Source organism: Diadema setosum, chromosome 6 (genome assembly GCF_964275005.1).
Source record: "Diadema setosum chromosome 6, eeDiaSeto1, whole genome shotgun sequence".
Taxonomy (NCBI): Eukaryota; Metazoa; Echinodermata; class Echinoidea; order Diadematoida; family Diadematidae; genus Diadema; species Diadema setosum.
The window spans coordinates 15,075,362-15,101,083 of record NC_092690.1 but is presented as its reverse complement, the minus strand read 5'-3'; the positions used below and the strand labels follow the sequence as shown (position 1 = coordinate 15,101,083).

Below are 25,722 nucleotides of genomic sequence, written 5' to 3'. Positions count from 1 at the left end.
AATTTCCTTTTGCTCCCTGGTGTCAAGGTCTGTGAATGTTCATGCACGATATTCATGAGCACTGCTGATCGTTTTTCTGCTTCTTGAGAAAGTGCCTTCTTTGCCTTTACCATAGCTTTCCCCTTGCTTTGACGGCTCCCAAATATTCGAACATCTTCTGTATTTTCAGGTGTATTTTGCAAATTTTGTTCCTGCATCTTTTTTTTTTATGTTCTCTCTGTCTCCTCTTCCTTTCCCTTTCATATTTCCTTTGCTTACTTTATAGTTCACTTGAGGACAACCGTGACTTTTTCTTTGCTTGCAGTTTCTTTTGTCTCTCTGCTTCCGATTTCTTGTATGCTGTATACTTTTTCTTATCCTGTTTCTTTCGTTGTCTGTGGGCGGCAACCCAGGCTGCACCTTTACTAGACTTCATGTTGATGAGTCAAGATATTATTCTGAAAGAAATGGTTTACAAAAATGTTCAGGTTAAATATGATATCACAGATTGGTGGTGGATGATAAGGCGTTTAAATGACGAATATCTAGCTGCTGAATACAGGCAATTAAATCTTAGAACAACAAATCATATACCGTATTTAATCATTACTACTGTCTTGTTCCTTCTGAACTTTAAAGGTAACTTGTTTTGTAATCCTTTCACAACTGAAGTTGTATCTAGCAAGACACAAAACAAGAACACATGAAATCAAAGTAAACATACATGTACCACACAACACATACTTGAGATTTAAACTCATTTTACCTGTGACCTACAATAGTGTATGCATACATCATAACACTGTTACAATGTAGATCACTATCAGTAAAACTTGAGGAATTTAGCAGTATTCAGTTAATCTTACCATGAGGATGATGAACTTTGGTGAAAGCCACAAGAATTTCTCCTTTGCAGTGTACAGTGCAGAGCTCTGTCCATGTAATGTGTCAAATTCTAAGTTTCAGGTTGCAACACAAGCTGAAGAATTTGCTATACTCAGAAAGGCAAAAATGAAGTTCCATTTCCCTTGGACAAATTCATTTTGTAGACGGGTAGATTTTAAAATATTGAATGTTAAATTAAAGACATTGATATCACTAACAAATATTACACCATTGCAGCTGTTAAGCTATGCATTCTGATGTTTACGAAGAACATTTTTTTTTAAACGATCGATATATTGCACAGCAGCATAGACTGTTATGTACAATAATAAAGAAACTTTCTGTTTCTCCCCCTTTCAGGTTGGTTTTAAAAACGAAACAACCCAGCAGTACTCTACTTCAATTCTCTCTGAGGAATAGTTTTGGGAGCCAAAAGTTTGACATGTCCTTCTGGCAAGGGGCCAAGATGACCATCAATCATGTATCCATGTTAAAGGGAAGGTAAACCCAAAGAGCAATGTGGATTGAGTGAAAGCAGCAACATTAGTAGAACACATCAGTGAAAGTTTGAGGAAAATCAGATAATCGATGCAAAAGTTATGAATTTTTAAAGTTTTGGTGTTGGAACCTCTGGATGAGGAGACTACTAGAGGTTATGACGTATGAGTGGACAACAATATAAAGAAGATATAAAGGAAATTCAACAAAAATTCATTTTTCTAGCATTATGAAAAGGCACTTGACTAACCGCTTTCAGAAAGCAGGGGGAATAATTGCTACCCTTAACATATGTCAGTATCAAGTTGATGGAATTTGTAATTTTCATTAAAAATGCATTTTTGTGGAATTTTCTTTATATTTTCTTTATATTGTTGTCCTCTCATACGTCATAACCTCGAGTAGTCTCCTCATCCAGCGGTTCCAATACCAAAACTTAAAGATTCATAACTTTTGCATGGATCGTCCGATTTTCTTCAAACTTTCACAGATGTGTTTTAATAATTTTGCTGCTTTCACTCAATCCACATTACTTTTTGGGTTTGCCTTCCCTTTAAAGGAAGATTTTCCATTCACTTTCTATGTAATGTCCCATACGTAAGGTTTTTTTAATTATAAAACAAAAGACTAATTAGATATGAACATGTAAATTTCTTTCTCTAGAGTTACATGTAAAATGAATAAATTAGAACTTTTGAAAGTATGATTGGTCAATGTTTGATATCTTCAGAAAAAAACTTTGAAAAAATATACCGGTACTCAAATCCTTACGTATTTGACATCCTGTCCTAGGAAATTGCATAATTTGCATAATTAATTAGTTGATCCTGTCTGACAAATTCCAAATTAAACAAAGTGATATAAGGGTTATGTCCTTGATCAAAGGAATTAGGTTAAAAATGAATTTGCCTGAATTTAGACGAATTATTTTCAGTTGTCCCATACATAAGGTCTTTATCTCAATTATGCAAATTAAGGCATCAAATTTTGCATGAATCTATATAACATGAAATTTTCTATGCTGAAAATATATACTTTAACTCTTTGGCTACAATATGACAGCAAAATTTTTTGGAATAAATCAAGATGAAATTTTGGCAGCTGAGGGGACATTATCTTGGACTTGCCCTTCTTCTTCCATATCTCAAAAGTGATTCAAAGTATCATGAAACTTATATAGTACATGCATGTTCTACCTGACAGTGATTCTCGTGGGAATTTTTAGGGTCAAAGGCCAGGTTAAAATGATATAGTGTTTTACTATTGGATACTTAAAAATCACACTTTTTTTCCATACCTTGAAAATTACTCAATGCATAAACTTATAAAAGGTCAAAAGTCAAGTAAAAATCCTCAACTCCCCAAATACCTGCGCTCTTGAACAATATAGCCATTCATCCAATTAAACCTAGTTCAAGGAAAGTGAACATTCAACACATTTATGACAAACCAGTCATTTTGATATTTTGCCAATTATGTGAAACTGGCATCACACATTGTCAAGAAATTGTACTATAGACCTATTAGGAGAACCATGCATTATGGTAGTCTAGGCATACTAATCGCCATAGTGACATTTCTAGTATTTTTTTTTTTTTTTTTTTTTTGGGGGGGGGGAATCCTACTTTAACTGGGCTATTTTAGTACATCATTTTACTTTTGATTTGACCCCCAAGATCTTGCAAACCGATTGTCCGACTTATGCGAAATTTGCATTGAGGTCCATTGAGGTATTAGCAGTGCATTCATGTCTTCATTGAAATGAGCAAATGTAGAATATGTAGATTATGCAAATATTAGATACAAATGTCTGGTTAATTTTGCTATTTTTGTATTTTTCAAAGAAAGACAAAAGTTTGATTCAATGTTATGACTCAAAATGAATCATGGACTTCCCTTTTTAACATGGAGTGATTTGTAAAGTAACAGAAAATATTAACTAATAATAAAGTGAAAGTGTAAACAAAAATAATGAAAGAGTAATTTCATATCTGCAATGGTTCCAGAGAAGTTGCAAAATCAGGACTGGGGTCCAAGTGACCTCCCAGTTAACACAGGGTTAAATGTATACTAATGAATCAATGTTTATTTGTCAAATCAAGTAGCAAGAAAAAGAATGTACTATTACCATCCAGTAACAGGCGAAGAAGATACATAAAGCATGTGTTGAGGATGTAGCCTACAAGCAGGTAACATCCTCTTGTACATGGAGCTAAGTACTTTTGATAGTGACATTTCTTACCAGTTTTCAGCTGACAGCCTTCATTGTTCTTCAGTCATTTGTAGTATTTCTGTGTGCTTCTTTGATTTAGATCCGAGAAGATAATGGCAGAGGAGCTGTGATGCATTGGATTGATGCCCGTGATGATAACAAGTGTAACTGGATGCGGTATGTGAACTGGGGGGCTGAAGAAAGCGAGCAGAACATGAAGGTGTATCAAGAGGAGGAGGACATCTATTTCTTGACCACTTGCCCAATCCAAGCAGGAAGTCAGCTTCTTTCCTCTGATCCAAGGAACAGAGAGAGGGAGCCAAGAAGCAGAGAAGCAAGCAGTGAGTCCAGAGCTAGACAGTCATTTGTACATGTCGACATACCTACAGCAACTTAACATGACCTTCGCTGAAAGCATGGTTTCTACAAAGCATTCGGGTCTATGCATTTTGTATGGTACTTAATGAGCTCTCAGTGCAAGGTGTACATTTATAGTCAAATCTGTGTCATAGTTATTTGCACTTAAACTATTGTGCAAGCTGGTAGCATTCTTGCCAGGCATATCTCACATGTCAGTAAATAGAAGCTGAGCATATTATTCCAACATGCCAGCCATTCCAGCCATTACATCACCTGTGAAGTTACTGTCTAGCCTCCAGTGTGAAGTCACTAGAAATCCAGCAGGCTTTGTCTCTGATGTAAAAGCAGTGCTGTGTAAAGGTGCAATCACACATCGCCGGTTTAGATGGCGGTTCATGGCGGTTCAGCAAATCGCCGTGCTCCGCCAAAGACCATGTTTACACCGTACACAAACCGTGGTCATCCGTCACCCATCCGCCATGAACCCCGAGAACCGCCGGGAACCGCGGGGAACCGCCAGAAAAATTAAACATGTTTAATTTTTCGTGGCGGTCTAGGCGGTTTGAAATGGACCGTGTTCACATCGCCGTTCATCGTGTTAAGAACGGCATCCTCCGTCTTTGCACCGCAAGATCCGTGATAATACCGTGTTAACACCGCCATAATTTTCAAGCGAAAAGAAACAATGAACTTAAAAGAGAATAATGGCTCCGGCGACACTTCGTGGCGGAGCAATAAAAAATGGAGATAAACGCAAAGATGAACCCATAATGCAAGATAGGGCAAATATATTGAATGCTACAGTTTCCTTACTTCTTTAACACTTATACAGTAACAAATAAAGTTTAATGTTCAAAAAGTTGTTAGGTATGTTGAATAGTACATCATTTACATTAAAAGGTAAGTTCAGTCAAAACTTAACAGCTTTTAAGATGGCCAGCAACGTGTTACACACAGAAGACTTATGTAAATATGTTGGGTTCTGCTTTCGTGATTATGTATGCCATTTTTGTAAGACTGCATGTTGATACAGATATGTTGAAACTTAAGAGAGTAGAGGGAAAAGCAATGTTGAAACTTGAAAAAAAAACACCATTATTATGTTACATGAACCTGTAAGTAAAGAGGAAACTATACACATAATACTATATATGCTTCTTTGATAATGTATAATGTACATAATATGTCTTTTTATTGACTGTTATTAAAGATATTATTATTATATTATCATCATTACCGTTCTTATATAGCGCATAATACCTTTGGCAAGGTCTCTATGCGCTTTAGAGGGGGAACAAAAAAATAAACAGGCAAAGGTAATTTCAGAAACAGTAACATGCTGCATAAATCATCATCTACAATCACTATGTTACTATTTTAACAGTTAAGTATTTAAAAACATTTTTGACTTATTGATGGAACTTGCATGTTCTATCACTTGGGATGCTGTCCACAGTTCTGGGGCGGCATAAACCACGTTTGCCATATTAGTTTGTCGTAATGGATCGAGGGTATCACATAAAGATTCCCCTTACAATTTAGGAACTCTCCTAGGCTCATATTTCACAAGAAGCTGTGAAAGATAAGAAGGAGCAATTTTGTGAAAACATGGATAAACAAGCAACAAGATCTTAAATTCAACACGCGAAATAATTATGTGAAAACTTGATTAAGAAAGAATTAAAAAAAGAGAGATGTTGAAACAAGCAAGTACTTGTACATCACTTGATAAATAAACCTACAAATGATCAGGAAACTTTGGAAACTATTTTGGATTCTGCTTTGATATGTATGTCTTTTTAATGACAGTTAATACGGATATTTTAAAAATTAAAAGAGAAAGAGAAAAGTCACGTTGAAACTTGAAGATAATTGCTTGTTGCATCACTCAAATTGTGTTTATATACCTAATAAAGCAAAACGCTCCTTGTTGAAACCCATTGAGGACAAGTGAAAGGGCTCTGATTGCATCCAACTACATGGGCTTGGTATGGACTCCTCCACCTTCCGGGACGATACGTGTTACTACCGCGTCAATCCGCGTTTGCTCCGTGTTCAAAACGTGTTGAGAACGTAGTCAAAGTGCTTTCCGCCATCATTGGGACACGGTTCACGGCGGTTTGAGAACCGCCATGAACCGCCATCTAAACCGGCGATGTGTGATCGCACCTTAAGTCTGGTGTTGATGTGGAAGCTGATGTGAGAATGTCAACATTTGCAACAAGAAAGATTTAAGATTTAAAAGAATGTGTCTTTAGCCTTATGTTACATAACAGATGCCTGCTTGTCAGGCCGCTGAGGTCATGTTTTCTACTGTACATGTCCATCCAGATAACCTTGTCCATCACAAGTAAGTAGTGCACATACCATGATTTTCCAGCCATCTGTTACACTAATGTTTCCCATTGTGATCCAAATGTTGCTGATGTGGCTGCTCCAGTGCAGAATTCATTCAAAAATTGGTGACACAACAAGCTGCATGACCTGATGACCAGTCTCCTCTCTCTGTACCTGAGGGCACCAGTTGAAATGATGTGAAGGGGATATATGTGGCCTACAAAATTAGTAGTGCAAAGACACATCCAATAACTCCTTCAGTCTGATATTCAATATGTATACACCACTGCTATATCATGAACATCATGTAGGTAAATGGCCCAAACTATTAAAAGGGAAGCAGCATTAGACTGAGTTGACTTACAAAGATACTATTCATTCCTAATGATTAAAAGGTACTCAATGTCACCAGGATGGTACACTATATGACATTGATATTACCAGTACCAGGTACCACAGTAAATATGTTGTATTTGTTCATCATGAGAGGGGAAAATAGTGGGCAAATAGTGCTTTGCTTGGCCATTTACCATCCTTGCTGCCTAGAAGGGTACGCCACCGTTTGTTCGATGTCTATCATTAACCCGTTGAGGAAGGACTGATTTTGCTACAACACGCATTTCCATAGACACCTGCCCGAGTATACTCGGGACTCGTCTTCAACGGGTTAAGACATGCTCTCAGGTAGATATGGTATAATGCATCGTTGAGTGTAAAATGCTCTGCAGGAAACCGCTGTGTAGAGTGCTACATTTGAGCAATCTTATAGCAACACATCGTGCATTTATTACTGTAAAACACGATATATTCGCAGCATGAAAATTTCCCGGATTGGAGCCGACAGCCTTTCTTGCAGCATGAAATTTTCGCAAAGTGCTACTGGCATCCAATGCATATTAAGTAGGCAAGAACCTTCACATGAATTTTAATTTCACGAATGTTGGCACTTGCAAAATGAAAATGCACATGAACATTCCTCGTTTTACAGTATTATCCTAGATTGTATGCTGGTATACATACTTATATCAGACTGAAGGAGTTGTCAGTGATGTGTATTTTAAATGAAGAAATAGGAGAAGATTTGAACCATGCCCTGAAGGTCAATTGCTGTATAAGCTATTATTTTTGCGTGGGTCTAATTATACCCCCGCCACACATAGTGTGAAGGGGCAATAGGAATCACCGTGATGTTGGTCGGGCGGTCGGTCTGTTGCAAAATCTTGCGTCGCGAACTCCTCCTACAGTTTTGAAGCAATTTAAATGAAACTTAGGGTAAATGATGATATTGAGGTATAGATGTGCAAGACATGTTTTTTGTGTTTGTCAGACAATGCGTTGCCATGGTAACCATAATTTTACCAAAACCTTGTGGATTGAATAACTTCCATAGTATTTGAGCAATCAATTTCAAAATTGGTATCTATGATGATCTATAGGTGTAGTTATGCAAGACATTCTTTGTGTTTGTTCTTGACAAAGCGTTGCCATGGTAACCACATGTTTTCTTCGAAATCTTGTGGAGTGAACAACTTCCACAGTTTTGAAGCAATTGAAATCAAATTTGGTAGGCATTATGGCCTTGAGGCATAGATGTGGAACACCAAATTTTTGTGTTTGTCGGACAAAGCATTGCCATGGTAACCATAATTTTACCAAAACCTTGTGGATTGAATAACTTCCACATCATTCAAGCAATTAAGGTCAAATTTAGCAGGTATGATGATCAGAAGGTGTAGTTATGCAAGACACCAATGTGTTAATGTAAGAAAAATGTGTTGCCATGGTAACCACTCTTTTTGTATCAAATTGAACCGTTTAATCTATGAAGGTGAAATTTGGTGTGAATGATGCTCTATAAGTGTAGTTTTGCAAAATGTCCTTTGTATTTGTATCGGACAATGCGTTGCCATGGTAACCGCATTTTTTTTTTTTTAAATCCTGTGGAGTGAACTTCTTCCACAGTTTTCACGCAATTGAAACCAAATTTGGTAGAACGTGGCCCTGAGGTATAGATGTGGAACACATAATTTTTGTGTTTGTCACACAAATCGTTGCCATGGTAACCACAATTTTACCAAAACCTTACAGATCGAATAACTTTTCCATCATTCAAGCAATTAAAGTCAAATTTAGTATGTATCATGATCTTAGTTTAAGGAAAATGTGTTGCCATGGTAACCACTCATTTTTGTACAAAATAAACCATTCAAGCTGTGAAGGTCAAATTTGGTGTGTATGATGGTCTTTAAGTGTAGTGATGCTGGGGGAAAGCATGTTTCCATTTGCTGTAAGTTGTATACTCAGTGTCAACTCTGTAATTGTACAGTAAACTAAGATTATTCTGTTTCCAATTCGACAAGTGCACAAACTTGGTATTAAAGGGGCATAGTCCCGATAGTATAGATGGCGCTGTTGATGATACTTCCGATCACCATTAGCATTGATACGAAGGTTACCGAAGTTGAGCTGTCATCAAGAGTAAAGTGCGTAAGTGTTGCTAAGTAACGTTGCCTTTGTTGTCTTCTTTGCGCATCGCGCAGTCTGTAGTAATGCCAGGGTGCATGCATATGTGCTTGTTATTATGACATCACAAAAGAAGTTTGCTTAAGCTGTCATCCTCCCCAGCTGAATCATGAGCCGAACTGTGATCGGACCACTGACTACAGTGAATCGGACTTCTTCGGACTCGGGGAAGTGGGCCAAAGCGTAAGCGCCAAAGAGAAGTCGATAGCGTAGGTCTCTATAGGAAACTTGCGCCGTGCGCCCGCGTACACATTTGACTAAAACACCGGGACCATGCACCTTTAACGTCATTGCCCTCATGACATCACATACTACTATAAAGCAACACTAGGGGCGGGGGTATTAATCACCTTCAAACTTGATAATTCTAATTTTGTTGAATCTCGAGAATAACTCTTGTGCTGCAAATTCAACAATACAAATGTTGCCGTGTGCTAGGGTAATAGTGCACCAACAGCAGCCTCAGTGACAATTTGCGAAAACATCATCTCGTGAAAATGTCCATTATTCGCAAAAATATGTGTATGCAAAATAACAGCTTATACAGCATCGGTCCCAATCCTCTTCTTTATAATATATTATGTAGGTTCCTGTCATTGACTTGTATAGCTATCATATCAACTTCTAATTTCCTAGCTGCAGCAGCTATACACTGGCCTCCAGATCATTCTTCAATCTACCAATCTTATTATATATATGATAATGATAATGATAATATTAGCAATAATAATAATGGTAATAATAATAATAATTAATAAAGAATTTCATTTTTAAAGTGCTTGATTCTAAAGTTTCTAAGCGTCTTGTATTGGAGAAAAATTAAAAAGGAGAAATTCAATTATGAAGTACTGTAAATAGCAAGATGAAACAAAATACAGCGTTTATTTCATTATTTTGTACCAAAGGTATTGACAATCTCTTTCTATTGCTACTGCCAAATGCTACTTTTGCTGTCAGATGGATGTGCTGGCAAGCACCATTTATAAGAATTACTTTAATAATCATATACGTCACAGATGCTTCTCTCAGTGAATTAAAAAAAAAAAACAAAAACAAAAACAAACATGCCCTGTTGGTACAAATTACCTTTTTCTGTTCATGTGCATAGTGGAACCCTTAACTGGCATATTGATCTCATGCAGAGAACATTCAGCTGCTCAGTGCAGTAAACTCATTATGCATAACCTAATCATTCTGTCTTTTATACATTCACCATTTGTGATCCTTGTATGTGTGGCAGTTCTAGCAAGATGGAGCTTTAGTGAGGATGAGAAGACAAGAAGCTTTGTCACTCTGTGTATGCAATGCCAGCATCTACATGTAGTTTGCCCATTCCAATTATTGTCTAGGTGCATAGAGGTGTGCAGCCACATGTGGCTTTTTGCATCAGCTGTCAGCATTAAGCTAAGGCTGAGGCTAAACTCCTTAGGTTCATGAAGGCAGCTTGTATGGACAATCTAGCAGAAGCGTTATCCTGCATCCTGCTTTGGTGGTTATGTGACCGCAGCTGTATACCCTACTACCAATCATACCTACATTGCATCTTTTAGATCTACTCATATTTTATCCTGACTATTTATTTAACATAAATACACCTCTGTTCCAGCTGTACCCCCACCTCTTTTGACTTCAAATTATTGGTGAAATATTACCCTCTCCAAATCTGGGGTTCCTTTATCACAACTTATGCTCCATTTGCTTTCTACCCAGCAATTTTATATGTGAAACATTCTTTAAAGTTTTCACTGTTTATAAAAAAATTTCTGTAGTGTATGACAGCTTTATAAATGATAGCCACTCTTCATTGTGTTTTTACCATGCAGGTTCTAACTCACATGAGGAGAAGTCCACACGGCAAGAATCAGAGAGCAGTTCTTTCAGTGAGCGCAAAGGTTAGTCCAACCCACAGAACTTTCACAACGTGTCCAAACATACATTAAAGTGTAGCCCAAAGAAATTATTACACACACACACTCAAAATAAAATGAAAAAAAAAATGTGTGGTACACCATGTGTGCATTGATGTATCCCCAGGGCAGTAGTACAACTTGTTTGTTTGTTTGTTTTTTTTCTCCCAGGAATTATTAGTTGATGCTATTCATACATATATTGGTTTTGTAGTGGAACAATCCTAGGCCGTGTTTTATGAAGAGTTAAAACTGATGATAGAGTTGATTTCTATTATAAGTCTATGGCAGCCTGTGTGTTAAGGAATAGAATCGACTTTTGATAAAACAGGACCCTGATGTAGTTTTCATGATAATTTGTATATTTATTAATTATTATTTTTTTTGATGGGGGTGTGTGTTATTTCCCAAGAATTCTCTCCCCAACCCCCTTCCCCATGGAGAGTGAAAATGATAAAGGTAGATGATACATGCAAAAATCGGGAAAGCTGTTACTATTGCTTCAGTGTATTTTATATTATCAAATGAGGAAAACCTTTAGCATTAGATAGTAATGAAAATACAGAAGGGGGATTGTGAGATGGTGCCACACTGTGTTTTCTCAAGAATAAGAAAAAAAAAAGCCTTCTCACTTTCAAAAAAATATGTTTTTTCCCCTTTGTTCTGTTTTCATTGTATTTTAGACAAGGATGATGCTGACGACTCTGCAGGCCGAGAGGATGAATCCTGTGATGTTGAGATCTTGGATGATGACTCTGAAGTTGATGAGGCAGTTTTAGATGCAGGTACATAACCTTAGATTTATGACACTTTACCTGCATGTTTGTGCTCATACTGTTACTTGCAGGGTGCCCCAAAACCTCACAGTAGCTTCCAGCTTTCTGTACTTTATTTACAAACCAAATGTGCCACAACATGAGCCTGAGGTTACCCTATGAATATGCCACAGTTTAAAAACTTTTTGCAGCATTTTCTTTTTTTCTGTGGATATCGGTCATCTGTGCTGGGTAATCAGTAATTTAGAATTGTAATGGTCAAAAGAGAAGACAAAGATGCTGGCTGGTTGTTTTGCATGCATGTGGGAGAAAAAGACCAAAACACACGCACACAATTAAAGAGACAACTACTGTAAGGAAAAATATTTGTAGATAGTTTCAAGTGAAAGACATCAGCACAAGTCAGGGCAGTGCATCTTTGCTTTACTTTGTTTGTGCAATGAGGCAAGTGTCATTTCCATAGTAGCTCTTTGTGTGCCACGTTCGTAGGCCTGACTCGGTTCACGACTTGCTAACTTCACATATTTTGCTCAAATGCACAACTGCGCACAAACTGAGTGATAAATCGCAATATGTCACATAGTATGTCACAGTACCTCAAAAGCATCATGTGTAATTCTATTCCTGCTGCATATACTCATAGTGACTGAATAGCGCAGTTCCATATAGGGATTTTGCAAGTAAATTCTGATTTTCTGTTGAGGTTGTGTCTTCAAAAAGTCATGCCATCCTCAGACCTACTCATGAAAGTGAATATATGGGTTACCTTGACCAAGAATACAATTTTGCAGTATATTGGCCACTTGCAAGAAAACTAGCTATGGCTTGTCATAAGATTTACATCACAGCAAAGGTTGTAATTTGCCATTCAACTTTGCTATACTGTGTTTCTGGCATAATGCTTACATAAAAAAATACATGGCTTTGAAAAAAAACAATGATTTCTAAAAGTGCTCATGTGTTGTGGTTCAGAATAATGTGGTAAGCAGGGGGTTTATACTGTGGCATATAAAAAGTTAATAAGGTACAATGTAGATGCTTGTTGTGAGTTATGGTTGCTCTTCATATGTGGGTTAGTTGCACCATGAATATTAGAAAAAAGATACTACCAATACCCACTTGCATGTGGTGCATTTACCAAACCGCTGTATTAATAATTACAAACCTGAAGTTTTTCTGATCTTCCCTTCATGTGTACTTCTGCCCCTTTGTCAATTGATTTTTGCACAATCGTATTATCATTGTGTTGACGAGAAATTGTTTGAATTACTTTGTACAGTAGTATTGTAATGAGACATAGCATTTACCTGCATTCTTTATTGGTCTCATATTGCATTACATTGTGTGTTGTATAATGTGTGGGCACTGTATGTATACTGACTGTTTCATGTTGTTGGAATGCTTGCCATGATCTCCTTTCTGCTGCTACATTCCAGAGTAAATCTTTTACACTGGAAATTTATGTCATACCTGTCATAGTTTGAATATTGTTGTGTTTATGTTAGAGTTTCCACAAGAGAAATGCAACCCTGTCATGATATACATTATATTTTTGCTTTGGTTCAGAGCCTGTGGTGTGTACATGGTATGAGGATGTGCAGGAGTGGGCTGAAGGTTTCATAGGTGAGCTTGAGGCACTTTGCCCAATTCCTTTCAGATTTGCAATAGTCTAGAAGCATGACAGGCACTGTGAATTCCCTTTCTTTTTCAATTATGGTGTAACTCTGTTGCTAGTAATCATAACCTTGTCGTCATATGCAGACAGATGACGGCATCATGATTACTGATATTATGTGTATTCACTAAATTTATTGCCTGTCTTAGACATGCCGAATTAGTGTATAGTATCACTACTTAGGTAATGATTACAAAAGAATAAATTTATAACAAAAATAAATTACATTTAAAGGATTGTATAAGGATTGCGCAGTGCTGTTACAGGTGGCATAAGATTAAAGAATTGCTTAGAGGAAAGCTTTGTTTTTCCCAGTATATCTAGGAAGGTAGATGCTGTAGTAGCAAAGGCTGCAAAAAATGAGAGAAAGTAGCAGTCTTGGCAAGCGTAATGCAGTGAGACAGACCCCCCTGCCCCCCCCCAAAAAAAAGTGTTGAATAATTAAGATTGTTTACCCAAATGTTATGAACTGCTGTATCCTTAAATCTTAGACCTAGCACTTCTATATTATTTCTTCTTTAGCAATTCGGCTAATAAGATTTGTTTTATGCTTCTATTTTTGTCACTAAATCTGTTAATCTTTAGATATGCACGCGCACAAAAGAGCACCTTCCCTCCTATCATATTCTCTCATGGGTCCATAGAGACAAGCCTACCTTTTGTAGGTCCCGATTGCTCAGGGTTTAGAAATTACAATTAACATTTTTGTTAGCTTGTTCTAAGTCATTTGAAAGCGTGATTGAAAATTAACGGCTAAAATGTATGCTGGGATCCAGTGAATTTCTTTCCCTTAAAACTGATAACCTTGTTACCCCAAGTGCTAACAATAAAATTATACATTTTCAGCTATATTCTGTGTGCATTTAAGCAAAATTTACCCCCCATTCAATTTTCCAGCCAGAATGGCAATTTGAAGGTACTGAGTACAATTATATTTTCCTAAAAAAAAAAATGGTACAAAAAAAGAATACTCTTTGGTAAATGCTCAATTTCTATAAATATAAAAGTTATGTGATTCACTTCCTCTATATGCTCAGTGTATAGAATATTTTTATGTTTTGACCATTCCCTGACTCAATATTGGGATGATGAGGCTTTTGCTTCGCATCATAGATGTTTTATACGTATATTTATTTATAAAGGTATAATTTACCATAAGCTTACTATCTGGACCTTCACAAAAATCTTTTAAAATCAGGGTTGCTTTCATTCTCTTTCATCATAGTTCATGCAGGCCTGGTTCATGTCCATGTTTATTTGTGTTTGCTTTGTTGTTTCTGTTATGGCCCTGTCATGTATTTCTGTGCACCTTACACAATACATATATATCAGACTGTGTTATATTTGCCAGCTGGACATACCTGTGTATAAGTGTACATGCACCTACAAACAGTAGAGTGTGTGTGTGTGTGTTGGGGGGGGGGAGCACATTGTAGATACATGCAGCTTACAAAGATTCACTTTTGTACTCTGATTGTGCTTGGCTTTTATATGAATACATTTAGAATTACGTAGCAAGGACAAATTGTCCTCCCTAGTGCTTGTAACATGAATCAGCTTGACTCCAGACTGCCTCCCAGTATTTCCCTCTAGCTAATATATTCACATCATGGTTTATATCTTCCCAATGCCAATTTGTATGAAGAAAATTGCCCTGTTTCTTTATCCCTAAGAAGTGGGCAGGAACTAATACTGTAAGAGATTCAGGACAAACTAAACAGCATGAAAGTGGAATTAAAGGCTGATGTATTTATGTTGTAAAATTTTCAGTGATTGGAAAGACAACTAGTAGTTGCTGAAACTCCAGAATATGTAATGTGGATGTATAATGAGAGAAGCTTTGAAGGTTTTGTCTTAAATGTATTTTGGCAGTCACAGTTATATTTACTTGTACTGTATTATTTCTATCCACAGTGTGATTGATTATTAAGTATATAATCTATACCTTGGCATTGTGTTTTTTCACAGATGTGGATAATGATGCTGATACAGATGATGGAAGTTGGGTTAATAGGAAGCAGAGGCTACCTGCACAGAGTGGAGAGGGTAAGTTGTAGTTTCATGTTCTTTGAATGGAAACAAATTTACAAGTATTTCCTTCAGCTTAAAATCACTGTGTTTGCTGGCATATACCATGATGGTGGCATGATTATTTTGTCATTCAGATTTAGTCATTTTCATGTCAGTGATTTTTGGCCTTATAGATTCTTATTTCTCTTTATTTGTGTTTTCTTTTTGCTTTGTTGTCATGTAGTAAGCATTAATATGGCAGTTTCTGTAACCAAGTCATTCATGGCAAATATATGATCACTGTTTCAGATGTATGTAGTATGTTGTGCTCACTACCTCACGAGTTCTCTGTACTGTGAAAAGAATCCTCAAATGTGCAACACAGTAATCTTGTCAATTCAATCTCTTCATAAGTGGTGCTTTTACATTTGTTCTCCTTTTTTTTTTTTTCCTTTAGGTCAGTTCTTTTCAGGTTGTTTTCCACATCATTTTACAACAATGCTTAAAGTCAAGTTAAATGTGTTCCAAAAAGATACATGTATTTTACCTGAAAATTGTGTTCATTTTTTTTTTTTTTTTTTTTTTGTACAGATCAGCTATCAGAGCAGCATCTTGAAAGTCAAGACTGTGGAGAGCTGTGTGACAATGGAGAAACTCACCAGCAGCACATGTCAAAGGGCTGTGATAAAAGTTCTGAGAGAATGTCCAGCAGTCTTCCCTCTAGCAGTGATCATGATACTTCAGTACTTGAATTGACTACAGGAGCAAATGACATGAGAGATGACTCTGAACAGAAGAATGATAGTGTTACTGCAGGTGAGGAGACCTTCAGAGAAGATTCAGAACTGCTTGATGAAAAAGAGATGTCTCCAAATATTACAGAGGAGGAGAAGATGACGACTGAGAATACGGCATATGCCAGCACCTGTCACGGAAATCTCTTTGAAAAGTTTGCCTCAGCTGTTGATGGAAATTTGCCTCCTAAACAATTAGAAAGCAGAAATCTTTTGCCAGAAACTAAATCAGACATTGGTGAAATGTATGGAGGGAATGAGACAGGTCTGCCAGAGTATATTGCAGATGAGGAAGACATCTCTTTGCAAAGTGCTTCATGTGTGACCCCCGAGGAAAGTCATTTTAAAGATGATATTGACAGCAATCAACATGTCATGCCTGTCACTCACATGCCACCCCAGGAAGATGCCACAGTTGATGGTAATGCATGTGAAAGTGGAATTGACTCAGATGTTGATGTTGTTGGCATAGAAGAGGACAGTAACCAAAGTGTCAAAAAGACAGATGATAGGTCCTCACCTGTGCTCGACAAATGTAACATAGATGATGGTATGTCACAGCAAGTGTGGAGGCAACTCATCTGCAACATCTGCCGTAAGGCTTGCCACAACAAGCAGGCATTTGAAGAGCATCAAAAGACACATATTAGCCAGTGCAAGATCTGTCATATATCCTTTGTAGATGAGGAGAGTCTTGCTCAGCATATGAGAGACCACAAAGAGAGGCCTTTTGTCTGTGGCACTTGTGGGAAATCATACAAGAGTCAGTTTAGTCTCAAAGAACATGAGTACAGTCACACAGGACACAGGCCATTTGTCTGCCCATTTTGTCCAAAGGGATTCATGCGTAATAAGAAAATGAAGCTGCACATCAAGAAGGCCCATCAAAAGCTACTTCGTGCAGCACGGAAACCACCTCCGCCTCCCATCATGCCTATGCAAGAATCTGGACTCGCGATTGCAAAGGAAATAGACTCAAATACTGCAAACAGCCACAGCTGCCTTAATTTTACAGCCCAAGATAAAATTGCACTTGAAAATCACCAGTGTAGTACCACACCTGAAGGTAGTGCCAATGATGACCAGTTACAAGATCAACTCGAGAGTGAACCCAAGCAATTCAAGTGTACTGTGTGCCAAAAGAATTATCCAACTCAGAAAAGCCTGGAAAAACATGCCAAAATTCATCAGATATGGGGATCAGCTGCAAGTTTACAAGCAAACTCCACCTGTTCGTCTCCACAAAGTAGTGATGTTGCAGAAAAAACAGGAAATGACACTGGTCCTCTTTGTGAACAGAGTATGATTGGTCCTCGTCCTTACAAATGCCAGCTCTGTGAATCCACTTTTCTGGAGGATTCTCACCTACAAGTTCATGTTGAGATTCACAGCATGGATGGACCCTGGATCTGTGTGGTATGTAATAGATCCCTGAAACAGAGGGCTCACCTCTTGGAACATGTATATACTCATTGGGGTTACAAACCATACATTTGCTTGTATTGTCCAATGGACTTCAAGCGCACATATGAGGCGGAAAGGCATATGAGCTTGCACAAACAGCAAGAGAGAAGGAAGAAAGCACAGCAGGTTAAAGTAGTGAAGACAGGTGAAAGACAAGCCAAAGATCAAGCTATTAAGCAACTGACTACCAGTCAAGTTGCCACTGAAAAGTTGGCAGTGACCAAGAGACAACCTAGCAAAGATGAAGATACTGCAAGCAGCACAAATGAAGGGGATGCTGACCTTAGAGAAGCTGTGCCAGAAGCTATTGGAATGACACAGCAGAAACTGGATGGGAAAGCCAGACCATTTTCCTGTGAGATGTGTGATAAAGCTTTCACAGCGAAGTCTTCTTTGAAAGAGCACTTGTTCTTGCACTATGGTAAGCCTTATGCTTGTGATTTCTGTGAGCGTCAGTTTACCAGGAAAGCATATCTGATTAGTCACATGAAAGAAAGTCACCCTACAGAGGACACCACAGCAGTGGAAGAAAGCATCTTAGATGCAAAGTATGAAGAAGTTATCAACAAAGCCATGGAAAGGCTACCTAGTGTAGACCTCAAGGTTGAGAGAGAGCATGGAGAAATAACATCAACTTCGTCAGACAGACCGTACTCCTGTAAAGTTTGTGGTAAAGATTTCCAGTTCTCTGCAACACTTAAGAACCACATGAAGGTTCATGTGAAACTGAAGCCATTACTTTGTGATTTCTGTGAGAGGAGATTTGTGAGGCAGAGTTACCTTGATGAACACATCCGCACTCAGCACCCTCCGGGAACACGCTCTAAGGATCCAAACAAGCCTTTCAAATGTGACACTTGCCATCTGGCATTTTCTAAGCGAGCTTATCTGAAGGATCACAAAATCCGGCACAAGCTAAAAAAGCCATTTCCTTGCACCTTTTGTTCCAAAAGCTTCCGACGCAGATGCCTTCTTCAGATGCACATATCAAGACACCATGCGGAAGAATATCTCAAGATGACAACAAAATCCAGTGAAATTTCAGTGCGAAGTCAGCTTGCCAAAAGCACAGATAGCACATTAAAGATTAAGATGCCATTTGTAAAGCAGAGATCAGCATCTTCCAAGTCTAGTTTTAAGAAAGACCCTCTCATGTGTCATGAATGTGGAGCAACATTTTCATGCAGAGCAAATGTTCGCAGACACATGAGAATCCACAGTGGAGAACGTCCGTTCAAGTGTGAATTTTGCCCATGGACTTTCAACCGCAAGGAAGTCCTGCAAGGCCATTTGAAGAAGAAGCATTCAGCTGTGATGCAACAAGGAAACTTCAGTGATCATGCAGTGAACCAGAACTCTTTCACAGTGAAAGTGCACAATCAAGTGTCGAGCAATGAGGTATTTGCCTGCAAAAAGTGCAACTCTGCTTTCAGTCGTCATGTTGACCTTGTGAAACATCAGAGGTTTGCTCATGGCATGCTGACAGATGCCAGCAGAAAATCGCCATCAAGCAGTGTCATCAAAATCAAAACCGAACCTGGTCGATCATCATCTGGAAGTGTACCAAATGATCTACATGTGTGTCACCGGTGTGGCTCTAGGTTTGAAACATTCTGGGGTTTAGAAAGCCACATGAGAGTTCATGAAAAGCATTCAAGATTTCCACGGCCTTTTAAGTGCAAAACTTGTGGAGCTGCCTTCAAAGGACACTCAAACCACACCCGTCACCAAAGGGTACATACACCTGAATATGCTGCTGAAACAAAGAGACTTCTTGCATTGATGGACGGCAAAAAGAGCAGAGTAAACGCATCCCTGAGAGCAGAGATAGAGCCTATCATGAAGGGACCTGATCCAAAGGGTGTCATAGATCCTGAACGTCCTCATGTATGCTCAAAATGTGGCACGGCATATAAGTATGCCAGAAATTTACGCAAGCATCAGTCTCGTCATGTGAAATCCAAGGATCGTCCTTTCCAGTGTGACATCTGTGGAGTATATGGGAAGTCTAAGATCAGTATTTCCAAGCATAAGGTAATTCATAACTTGCAGGCAACATCTTCATTGACAGCCAATGCCAAAGGGCAAGGATCTTTCATTGGCCACAAAAGTGGAGCTGCATACCAAACAAAACAAAAGCTGCTCTCTCATATGGCAAGTCATGTGAACCCATCTCAACCTATTCATAAGTGCAGACACTGTGGTGGAATATTCAAACAAAAGAATGCCCTTGTGATTCATGAGCGTTCCCATGCAAATCTTGACTTAGGCTTAGTGAATGGCAAAATGTCAGAGACTCCGAAGGATAAGCCAAAGAAGAGGTTTGTGATATCTGGTTTGAAATGCCCTGTATGCAGAAAAGTTTTCACGAAGCGTTCAAGTATGAGTAATCACAAGCGTGTTCATCCTGGAGTTGAGTTCATTTGGAAGGAAGACCTAAAGACACCACACACTTCACCTAGTGGACCTCCATTTGAATGCCATGTCTGCCATATTTCCTTCTCCAAAAAGTCTAGTCTCTCAAATCACCTGCACACTCACCGCAGTGAAATCACCGACAATGAGAATAGTCAAGGCACTGAACATGAGACACAAGATCAGTATGAAGAAGGCAGTGAGGACACTATACACTCAGCAGCTCAGGACAGACCTTACGCTTGTGATATCTGTCCTTGCACCTTCAAGACCAGGGCTTCTTTAACTACCCATACCAAGGTTCACTCACAAGATGGCCAGGAAAGTAGAACACATGTGTGCAATATTTGTGAATGCAGATTCATCAGTTCCACAAATCTCAAGAAGCACCAGAGAATTCATTTTGATCAGTCACAAACTATGTCTGTTGCACACAGTGATCCTGTCAAGGCTTACTCCCAACTAGAAAATGCTGAGAGCATTGATGTGAAAACAAAGCGTCCATTCAGATGCAGAGTCTGTGGAGAAACCTTCAAAGCAAAGCACCTTCTTGATGATCACATACAAGTTCACACCATCTCTCCAAGGCAGCTTCAAGTTACAGCAAAACATAGAGTTATGTCAGCAGGAGAGATTCCAGACCCAAGATGGTTGACAGGAAGTGGGGAGACATTAACAAGAATGATAGACAGGCCACACCCATGTCCCATTTGTGGTGATAGGTTTCGTCTTAAGTCTACCAAGTACAAGCACCTGCGACTCCATAGACAGAGTGAAGGGAAGCCATTTCGATGTGACTCCTGTGGTCTTGGATTCTACTCAGTGGGGAATATGACCAAACATGTGAGGCGAGTTCATGGAAGGTTGTATGATGTGGAGCAGGCTTCTTCTGCTGCTCCTGACAATTATTCTGCCACTTATGCAGAGATGCAGCTTGAGAGACAAAATCTTCCAAAGAAAAAGCCATTCGAATGTCCATACTGTGGAGACAAGTTTACCATGAGGTGCAACATGAATAGGCATCGCAAACGGCATGAAACTGGCGACAACTTACCTTATCGCTGTTCACAGTGTGGCTTCGGTTTCAAGAGCACAAAAGAGAGAACAAAGCATATGATGCGCACTCATGACAGGGTACCAACCAAGACAAACCTGACATCGAAAATCCAGTTCATTGTGACTTCATCAGGTGCAAGGAGGTACAAATGTCCTCTTTGTGGAGATCTATTTTCGGAGTCATCAGGAATGTATAAACATCTAAGGGTTCATGCCAAAAGTGCAAACAAGCCCTACAAGTGTGATGTATGCCATATTGGGTACAACACAGTAGTTGGGCTGAGCAGACACCAGGGGCGAGTTAGTCATTATGGGCAGAGTACAAAGCCTGCAGCCACACAAGGGATGGGACATCAGGTGAGTCAACAGACAAAGAAACCTGGCCAGAACCAAGTTACTTTGATGCAGCAAACAACAAGGAAAGGTGAACACAAATGCAGATATTGTCCACAGGCATACAAGGATCGCTCATCACTCTGGAGACATGAAAGGATTCATAAGCTTGGTCCATCTGTAACCAGACCATTCCCGTGCAAGCTCTGCGGACTATCTTGCTACACGAAATCTCACCTAGAACGCCACATGCAATTACATCGCAGAGCACCAGGCTTGCTTCATGCTGACGTACAAGGAAAGAAGAAATGTGATCGGTGTAAGAGATGTGGTTTGTCGTTTCGGACTAGGAGTTTGTTTCTAGTTCACATGAAGCGGTGTTCAACAACATCATCTTTCTTGTGTCAACTTTGTAATGTGCCATTTAGTAATCAGATCATGCTAACAAAACACCTTCGACAAGACCATAACGCTTTGCAAAGAGATGTCATCAGAATTGGTGGACGGGATATCATCAGAGAGACTGGACATGACAAGAAATTCTGCTGTGATCAGTGTGATGCAAGATACAAGAGGCCAAGTGAACTGGAGAAACACTTGAAGAGACATGCCCTTGGCCTACTTAATTCAAACCAGAATCATGCTCAAACCGTCATAAAGACTGATCCTTCAGAGCTCAACGATGATGGCAATGCAGTGTCTTCTGAAAGGGATGAAAGATCAAATTCTTCCCTCTCCCATTCACCAGTCCCATCTATTAGCGCAATAAGAAAGAGCTTGTCACCCGGTCGCAAACCCGTTCACAACAGAACTGCAAAGTCTAACAAAGCACGTCCATATGTATGCCAAACGTGTGGCTTTGCTTTTATGACTGTCATCCATCTGCGGAAGCACACCCGTCTTCACAAAGTTGCCCTGACAAAGCCCTTTGTCTGCAAGATTTGTACATTGGGATATAATCGACTTCTTGATTACCACAGGCACTGTAATGTTGTCCATCCATGGAGGAAGGGTTATCCAAATGAGATTCGATGCCCGCGCTGTAAGGAGAAATTTGAAAGCAAGACAAATCTTGTGGAACATTTGGAAAAGCAAACATGTGAATTTGTTGATGATGCTGCAGAATCTGAAACCCAAAGTGAGACTGTGCATTCTGACAAAGCTGCAGGTACCTCAGAAGAGAATTCCAATGGCAATGGGAAACAGGATTCAGAACGGAGGGACCTTTCATGTCCCATATGCAATTGCAGATTCCAGGCCAAAACCCATGTGGAAACACACATGAAAGTCCATGATAACTGGGAAAATCAGCCTTTCAGATGTGCAAGATGCAAACTTGGCTACAGTACAAAGCAACACCTAAGTAAGCATGTCAACATGAATGTCCTGTGCTTAAGGCTCTCCCAACAACAAGACAGTGACTCAAAGGACTTGGGTGTAGAACAAGAAGAGCAGAGTAAGGGAATTTCCTCAAGCCATGCCATCATTCCCAAACGTCACTTTTGTCATCTTTGCAAAAAGGGTTTCAGCAAGAAAGGGCAATTGCGATTTCACCTTGAGCTTCACAAGCCTTCCCCCAGCAGACCATATGTCTGTGTGAAGTGTGGACTTGGATATAAGACTGTATCAAACTATGCCAAGCACATGAAATGGGAGCATTCCAAGCCAAAGGGAGAACAGTCTAAATTGACCGCTGCAATATTCATGTGCAGAGACTGTGGATACTCAGTCACCAAGAAGTCCCTTCTACTTGAGCACACAAGAAACGGATGTCCGAATAAAAAGGCAAATCCAGATGCTGAGGCACCTAAAGCATGCCCTGTGTGTGGTAACTACTTCAGTTCATCTAGTATGCTTTGCATCCATCTCCATGGACATGTTTATGACAAACTTTTGAAATGCAGTCAGTGTCCCTTAAGATTCTCTCTTCGTGATGAACTTGAAAGACATGAGAGGGATCATCCAGACTACAATCAGATGCTGTTGAAATTGATATCCACTGAGTTCACCCAGAAACTCAATGACCAGGGTGAGAACAGGGCGGAGCCCGTGCAAGTAAAAATTGAGCCTGGTCTTGAGAAGTCAGTTGGTCCGGAAACTTCAGATAACTCAACTGGGGTACGTATGGATATCGATCATATGGCAACAAAGATAAAACCAGAGCCAGTAGATCAACCCGAGTACAGCTACAGCCTTGGTTCTCTGAAAGATAGCTCTCTTGGAGATTATCAAGCCTTGTTGCCAGATATTCCTGAAAACACGCTGCCAGGTATTTCTGAAAACACGCTGCCAGACTTGCATTCAAATGGGGATGTTCAACGTCATAGTACTTCAGTTTCATCAGCAAGTAGACTGGAGAAAATTGTATCTAACCTTGCAGCTCAGAGGCCATCTAGTGATGGAAAGAAAAGGCCACCTGTAGAGAACAAGATGACCCCCTCAGCTGACACACCACCTTCACAGCAGACAGAAATTCTCCCAGAGGCAGCAAGTGTTCCACATCAAGATGAAACAGATGACCTCTCGATTCCGACAGCTGCAACTTTGTCTCTCCAAGTCCAAGAGAGTGTAACAAAGCCATGCTCTCCAAATTTATTAGAGAAGGAGCTACCATTGAAAAGTGATGATATTCATCCCAAGCAGGAGCAGCAGGAAATAATTCAACGTAAACTGTTTCGCTGCAGATATTGCCCATCTGCATTTAGATTGAAAGGACTTTGCATGGCGCATGAACGAACAGTCCATAGAAAAGTCTATTCACGAAGGTCATCAGAGTGTCAGAGCAAGCCTGTAAAAGACCTGAGCAAAATGTCTGTGTGTACGATCTGCAATGCAGTGTTTGAGCAGCAGTCTAGCCTCTCAAGACATATGCTCTTCAAGCATGGAATCACCATGAAGACCAAACCCAAAAGTAGCACACCAACAATTTCATCAGAACAGTTGTCTGGTGAGAAGATGCAACCTCCTATTGCACCAGAAATTCAGTCTGGAATTCCCACTTCACATTTGTCAGGTGATTTTGGCAGCAGTGGCCTCTTTATCACAAATGTGACCAGCCATGCCAATGAACAGACAGTTGCTTCGAGCGAGAGTAGACCTTCACTCCTGAAGCAAAGACTCGAGTCACCATCCATATTCAGCGATCCTACTGTAAGTTCCATGCAAGGTGAAGTCATCCAAGAACCACAGCCAAACCCAACATATCGCCACGTTTCACGTCTTGAATCTCTGCTTACAGGGAAACAAACTACTTATATTCCACCAGAAGAAGGCTTCCCTTCTGTAGAGCACAGACCTTACCGTTGTGAACACTGCAATTTTGCATTTACTCAGAGGCATCACCTTGTCAGGCATATACGGAGAAAGTCTTGTGCATTTCATGTCCTGGGAAGGAAAGCAGCCGCTGAACTCAAGAACAGGGGTAGAAAGACTGCTAAGTCCAGAAACTCTAATATTGGCAAGATCAAAATGGCCGACAAGAAGCATCAGTGCAATGTGTGTTCTCAAACCTTTTGGAAGAAGGCAAGATTAGAAAGCCACATGGCAGTTCATGAACTCTCTAAGGTTTTTGAGTGTCAGTTTTGCTCAGAACAATTTACTTTAGAAGCAGAGTGCAAAGACCATGAGACTGTTTGTGCATTCAGAGGTGATGCAATGAGTGATCATCAAGGCATTGATGAAGATGGTGTTGACCTTGGAGAAGAAGATGTAAACTTTGGCTCAGATCTAGAACTAGACCATGCTCAGCAAGAGGCATTTGCAGAAGAACCTGAACAAGACTATCAGTTTGGAAGAGATGTCGAAGGGAATGCTTGGCACACAAGGCAAGAGGAGAATGCTTTAGGGGTCCATATAAAGCAGGAACCACTTGATTAAACGTCATCACCCTTGTTGCAATCTCTGATGTGATATTTTTTGTTGGGTGTGTGTGTGTGTGTGTGTGTGTGTATGTATGTATGTGTGTGTGAAAGGAAATTGCATGTAGACAAAAATTGTCAGGTAAAGTTTCTCCATGATTAAATCTTGTACTGTGCAGCAAGTCAGCAACTTAAGCCACTCCAAAATATGTGTTATTTTGGTTGTACATATATCAAATCTCAGCCGTGACTTTAAGAAAGGAATAACTTTTTTTTTGGCATTCTTTTCTCTTGTCTTGTTCATGTGAATAATAGGAATATTTGTTTGTTGTTGTTGGTTTTTTTTTAATGAATGTTAAAGCCATATTGTTATTTTGAGAAATGGTGTTATGCATTCTTCATGCTATGTAACGGTCATGTGAAAGAATTATGTGTGAATGTCTCAGAGATAACAGTAGTGCAACAGCCACAACTGATAGTCCTACATCCTAGACCCAGTCCTACATGTATGTAATAGTGTATACTTCATCTTTCATCGAATTAAATATTCTGTCCGTTGCATGAATGAAAAACATGTATTATTTGTTTTATATAATGCCTAAAATAGATCGTTGTCATTTGATGTTTTATTAATTTAGAAA

General features: G+C 39.3%; 2 protein-coding genes across 2 annotated transcripts in view; one reads left to right on the top strand and one right to left on the bottom strand.

Moving 5' to 3' along the window:
• The window catches only part of LOC140229440 (dixin-like), a 236,782-nt gene extending 233,083 nt beyond the window's left edge, over positions 1 to 3,699 (bottom strand). Inside the window, exon 1 of the mRNA XM_072309692.1 lies at positions 3,605 to 3,699. The gene's annotated coding sequence lies outside the window, so the exon portion shown is untranslated. The remainder of the gene's footprint in view (positions 1 to 3,604) is intronic.
• LOC140229441 (uncharacterized) overlaps positions 1 to 25,134 on the top strand; it is a 50,249-nt gene extending 25,115 nt beyond the window's left edge. The window contains exons 4-9 of the mRNA XM_072309695.1: positions 3,675 to 3,915; positions 10,618 to 10,686; positions 11,385 to 11,486; positions 13,044 to 13,100; positions 15,121 to 15,198; positions 15,754 to 25,134. Coding sequence (XP_072165796.1) covers positions 3,675 to 3,915; positions 10,618 to 10,686; positions 11,385 to 11,486; positions 13,044 to 13,100; positions 15,121 to 15,198; positions 15,754 to 25,100 — 9,894 coding nt within the window. The 3' untranslated portion in view covers positions 25,101 to 25,134. The remainder of the gene's footprint in view (positions 1 to 3,674; positions 3,916 to 10,617; positions 10,687 to 11,384; positions 11,487 to 13,043; positions 13,101 to 15,120; positions 15,199 to 15,753) is intronic.
• The last annotated feature ends 588 nt before the right edge of the window (positions 25,135 to 25,722 follow it).